Source organism: Parasteatoda tepidariorum, chromosome 9 (assembly GCF_043381705.1).
Source record: "Parasteatoda tepidariorum isolate YZ-2023 chromosome 9, CAS_Ptep_4.0, whole genome shotgun sequence".
Lineage (NCBI taxonomy): Eukaryota > Metazoa > Arthropoda > Arachnida > Araneae > Theridiidae > Parasteatoda > Parasteatoda tepidariorum.
In genome coordinates, this window is record NC_092212.1 from 60,255,462 (window position 1) to 60,261,461 (window position 6,000).

General features: G+C 27.0%; 1 protein-coding gene across 2 annotated transcripts in view; it reads left to right on the forward strand.

Moving 5' to 3' along the window:
- LOC107438068 (nucleoprotein TPR) overlaps positions 1-6,000 on the forward strand; it is a 98,599-nt gene that overhangs the window by 40,035 nt on the left and 52,564 nt on the right. For both annotated transcript variants that reach the window (XM_043052385.2, XM_043052386.2), the window contains exons 24-27: positions 1,785-1,839; positions 2,582-2,679; positions 3,927-4,061; positions 4,157-4,231. In XM_043052385.2, coding sequence (XP_042908319.1) covers positions 1,785-1,839; positions 2,582-2,679; positions 3,927-4,061; positions 4,157-4,231 — 363 coding nt within the window. The remainder of the gene's footprint in view (positions 1-1,784; positions 1,840-2,581; positions 2,680-3,926; positions 4,062-4,156; positions 4,232-6,000) is intronic.

Here is a 6,000-nt window from a genome sequence, read left to right on the forward strand (position 1 = left end):
CTTTAATCATGAGCTGTAAAATTATGTCAGTTTGGATTTTTCATGACTGTTTTGATTACCTGAGAGATTTTTATTTTATATAAAGTGTGATTTTGAATTAAGTGAATTCTAGTTTTATTTTTAGATTGAGGTTGCTCAAAAATTGTAGTATTTATAATTGGTAATACTTAAATCCATTGTCAATTAAGAATTCTAATTAAAAATAGGTAAAATTCAAGTTAATTATACATTCTGGAAACATGATGAATTTTTCAAAAATGTTTAATTATTTCGTAAACAGTAATTATTATGGACTCTCAAAGGAATGTCTACATTACAAATTTTTTAAAGGTACATGCCTCGTTTTTTTACATAGTTTCCGCAATTGTAAATCTATTTGTTAATTCTTGGTACAGGCCTTTGTATTTCATTATTATAAAACTGTGTCTCCTGTTATCGGACCCTCATTTCAATTTCAGTTTTGATCTTATTTTCAAGAAAAGTTATGACCTGCAAGATGTTTTTTCAAGTATAAGATAAGTGAAAGTCACTGGGGGCTAGCTTCAGGCTGTATGGCGGATGATCTAAGATTTTCCATTAGAAATTTTTGAGTTGTGTTTTAGTTAAAGTGCTGTATAATGACGAGGGTTGTTTTGCTACAAGCAAACTCCACTTGTCAGCAAGCCATTGCATTTGCATAAATTGTGGTATTGGGAAGCACAAAGTCAAACAGAGTGCATTATCTATCTCAGAAAGCAGAAATCATGATTTTTTTCTTCTTCTAAATCTGAAGTTTTGAATTTCTTGACTTTTCGGGAATTGGTATGGCACCATTGCATTGATTGTTTGGATTCTGATGTGTGATGATTAAACTGTGTCTAATAGTCATTTTGGTGGTTAATTAGGGAACAAGATTATTTAATTTTAATGCTAATAAACAAAGTTAGTTTTATTATTAACATTATACCTGAATAGCTCGCAAATAAAGAATCTCTTCCCTTGCTCCTAAACATTGAGATTTGAAAATGTTGGCTTGAGTAAGGAGGGTTTTGGATGCCCCTTAGCCTCTCAGTCTGACCCTTGGATATCTTTAAAAATTAAAAAAGAAAATAAATTCTGTTTGCACTTTTCCTTTGAAAGGTACTCTTGTTAAAATTTGGATCAGCTTTAAAAAAAAAAAGGTTCAATATCCAGAAGAGTATAATTTTAAATGGTGCTATTATGATGAACTTTACAATGTAACTTAACAATGTAAAGTTCAATGAGATAACAATGTAATATGTTTGAAAAAAGTTTGTGAGAAGAAGTTTTAGAAGTTGGCGTTGGTAGAATATTTATCCTGCTGATGATGAATAATGCAAACCAAAGAATTGGTTGTTGGTAGGAAATGAATGCTTGAAGACTCTAACTAGTGATAAAGCTAGTAATATAATAGTGACATAATAGATGATGAAATAAGATCTCTGACTAGTGACTTTCTCACTAACTAGTGATAAAATGTCTTCTGATGAATGTTTTCTAATGTTGCAAAGCTTATTGGATCACTGGATCTGTTATATTTTGTTATAGTTGTATTTTTGATAGAAAAATGTATTGAAGACAAGTAATTAAAATTTATCTTACTTTACAGCACAATTGTTAATTGGCCCTAACATTTCTAATAATCTTCATAATTAAGAAAAAGCTTCTTTATATTTTTAAATTTTGTTTTTCATACTTTTTTTAAAAAATTTTATCCTTTAATTATATAGTTATTTTGTGTCTTATATTTTTAGTTATTTAAACTTACATTGTTGACTTTTTAGATAAATAAACAGTTGAAGGATTCAATGGATTCTGTTCTAGATTCAAGTAACAAAGGTAAACTTTTTTATTTTAATAAATGTTGTAGATTAGGTAGGGCATCTCTATTTTTGTATTAACTTCATATTTGTATTTAAATTTTTATTTAAATTAAAAGAAGATTTGTAGATCAAACATTTAAAATTATTAGTGACCACCATCATTCTTAACTGAAAGAATATTTTAAAATGCCAGCATGTACTCTTTAAGAGCTTAAGGCCAAAGAAATAATTATGAAACTTATATTTATCCTATTGTTATCCTACTTATTGTTATAATAATTATGAAACTCTTTGTTGTCCAAAAGCACTTATTTCTTAATTTCTATGAAATGGATTATAAAATACTTTGATTTTCTCTGAGCTGAACTTATAATTAACTAAAAACCTTTCTGTTATTTTATAATCTTTCATATTATGTAAACTTATTTTCTATTGGTAACTTTAAAACTTATGATTTATTTCATGTTGAAAATTTGGCTGTTATTACCTCTTATATTTATTTTGAAATCCAGTAAAAGAACTCAAATGAATCAATTTATCTCATTCGGAAAAAAATAAAGTTCTTTCTTAATCAAATATAGAATTTCCTTCCTTTGAGATAGAAAAAAATAAAAAATCTTTATTATATTTAATCTGACATTTTTAATTTTTTTTTTTATTTTTTATTTTTTTAAAATCTATCTAAGAATTAAGTTTGGTAAAATTAGTTTTTATTTTTGTTAAATTTGAAATACTATTTTCTTGGTGAAATTTTTTAGCTAAAACAAATCTTGAGAAAAAGCTAGAAGACATGGAAAAGAATAATAGGACTCTCATGGAAGAAAATATGAAATTGTCTCAAAATAGTGGTTCTCAAGTATGAATCTGATTTTTATAATTTTTTTTTATTTGTAACCTGGTCTTAACCTGAAATTTAACTAATTTTTTTGATTTATATACCTTTAGTTCAATAAATGAATACAAAAAAGAGAAAACATGGAAAAATTTACAGAATAATGAATAGAAGAAAAATTATTAAAATAAAATAAAATAACATTAAAAATGTTTAAAATATATATATATAAATGAATATCTTGAGAAAAAAAAGGAGTGCTTTCTAATGTAGTATCAATATAGTCGAATCAAAATATATCAATACAATAGTGTTAGGAGCTCTCAAAAATATTTTGAAACAAAATAGAATACATTAGGTCAGTGTTTCCCAAAGTGTGGTACGGGAACAGTTTAGCGCAGGTACACGTTCTTATGTGAAATATCCTGCAACAAACAAAAATATCCAAAATTTTTATTTAAAAACAAAGCTAGCCATGAAAATTTACGATTACGTATTTTTCTATTGGCTATTTTTTTTCTGAGTTAACAGTTAATAATTAGCGGCGTCAACAGCCAATTGTGATTTTTAACTTTTGTGCGGTTTTTTTATAGTAAAAAATACATTCATTTTTTTATTAGTGGTACACAGCTTTATTAAAAATTTAGAAAGGGTACACAAAAGTCATAAGTTTGGGAAACACTGCATTAGGTAATTAATTTAACTCTTAAAAAACGGAAAATAAAATGTAAAGAGAAAACAGTACAAGACACAAAACAAAATCTATAAGGCGAGTAGCGGATCGCTACTCTATTTCTAGCTTTTATTTTAATTTACAAATTTTTCTTCTTTTCATTATTCTGTAATTTTTTCCATGTTTTCTCTATATTTTGAACTTTTATATCTGTATATATAAGAAGTTTATTTAAAGAATATTTAAAAACAATATCAGATTGTATTGCATAAATGACAGATCTACAGCTTTCAGTAACTTGTTTGCATAAATATTAACTCCACCTTTTCTAAAATGCAGAATTGAATGCATTACTTTCAAAATCTTTTCTAATCAGAATTGATTTCTTCATTTTATTTATTGAAATATGTTGGTTGAATAATTTTTATTTGATTTAATTACTAGAATTTTAATTGATTCTTATTGCAATAAATTTTAATGCTGATCAGAAGTAAGAATACTGTTGAAATATTTCATCCTATACCAGCTTTAATCTTAAAAACTTTTTAGTTTATTATATACTTTAAGAAATTTATTTTTTTTCTTCCATTTTTTGTAGATTAGTGAATTGCAAAAGAAAGTTGTTGACATTAATAAATTGATTGAGAACTATAAAAATGAAGCTGAATCAGCTAAGAAAATAGCTGAACAAGCTAGGGAAGATTGTCAAACTCAAGTGAAGTTAATGCACGAGGTATTGTTCTTGTTGTTAGATTGATTAGAAATGAAATTATAATGAAAATGAATTTTTAGAAGAGTGTTTTCCTAAATTTGACACTTTTGATTTAGATTCAAGAGAAGTACCAACGTGAGTTACTGTTGCATGCCGAAGACGTAAAGAAATCTACACAAGTCAAAGAGGAGGTATTGTGAACTTTTACCTTCGTAATTTTCAATGCTATTAGTTTGTCCTGGGCAAATTTACTACCGTTTAGTGTCGCCTTCACAAATTCAACTTCAAGAAAAACTGTAGTTACACAAAATGCTTTTAAGAAAGCAAGTTCTAAGATTCTCCGCCCTGCACCTTAAAATTTTGTTTTTGTATCCCCATAAGAAACGATAAATCCCGATTTAATTCAGCATCTACGATTAAGGAGCACATGGTTGGTCAGATAATGCGGTGTGGTAAGCTTAACCGGTTGCTTATTCTATATTATAGCAAGCTCTTTTTTTTGCACAGTTTTTTATTTTATTTTTAAATTTAACGCCCATGCCGAGGCGTTCCCTCCTTAAACTTTACAGGAAGTTGAAATTCGAACATTGTTCTAAATTTATTCTAACAGACCTTTATTTGTTATGAAAGATTTTTTTCTCTGCGAAACTTTTTCGATATGTCCTCGCAGGAAATGCTCTCATAATGAAAATAACTTTTAGTGCAAGTACTGTTAAATGCATTTTTTTTTTTTAAATTAAAGTTGAAATTAATTTAACAATGGACAATGATTTTTTTATGGATTTTTAAATTTGGATACAATTTTAAACCAAAAATTTTACAATAGAAAAATTCTTTTTGAATATATGGGGAAAAATTTATAAAAATTTACCATATTTTCGTGTTGATTTTTTAATATAATTTTTAACTTTCCCAAATTATGTCTAAATTTTCACAAAATAGGTACCTCTCATAAAAACCTAGACAGACCCCTGAATGCATTATGCTTTAAATGTTTAAGAAAATCTTTGCTCTTATCAAATTTTTATATTTAGTTCAAATATATATATATATTGACAAGGCTGCCAACTTCCTACTCTTTTTTTAGAAAATTTTCTCCAGTGGTGGATAAGTTTATGTTTTAATGTATTATTCTTTGTTTTGTGAATTTGTTTTAAAGTTATTTTCCACACCACTGCATGTAAATGATTCTAAAGTTTATATGAAAGGCCTCATTGTTCTAGCTCTCTTATGTTGAGGCTTTTAAATGTTAATAAAATTACCTAAAACTATGAAAGCTTTATATTTTAATTATCTACAACTTTAAATATTCTGCAAAAATATTTTGTAGCTCTGTATTGGTCATATTTGATATATTTAAGCTCTGATACTAAAATAATTCACAGCAATTCTTTGATTAAAAATATCTGTTGCTTGTTAGTTATCTTTTAATAATTAATATCTTTTTTAAGTACAGTCTTAATGATTGGAGAGGAATTTGACAAGTCATGCCTTGTATTATCAAAAACAGGAATTATTGAATTATCAATAATTATGCCAATTTTTAATGAACAACATACAGTGTACTCCCGATCATCCGGGTTAATCACCGGGACAGGTCGCATGAACAATAAAAAAACACGGATAATCCGAAAACTCCTTTTATTAAATAAAAATTCAATATCAGTACAAAAAATATAAAAATTACTGACATTTGCATGCATAACATCAAACTAGGAATTTTCCTTTTTAAAAAATGTGTAATACGTCTTCGCCATATATCGATACACATATTTTACGAACCGCAGTAGTGTCACTGTAATCAAATCCTCCCATAAAATCTAATAAAGTTTCCACAGAGCAGCAGAATGAGAAATAGTATTTCATTCATTTACTACATCTTCTGCATCAGTTTCTATCATCACTATTTGATTTAACAACATAACGATGTCTTCATCAGTCAAATACTGGAAGCCAGGCT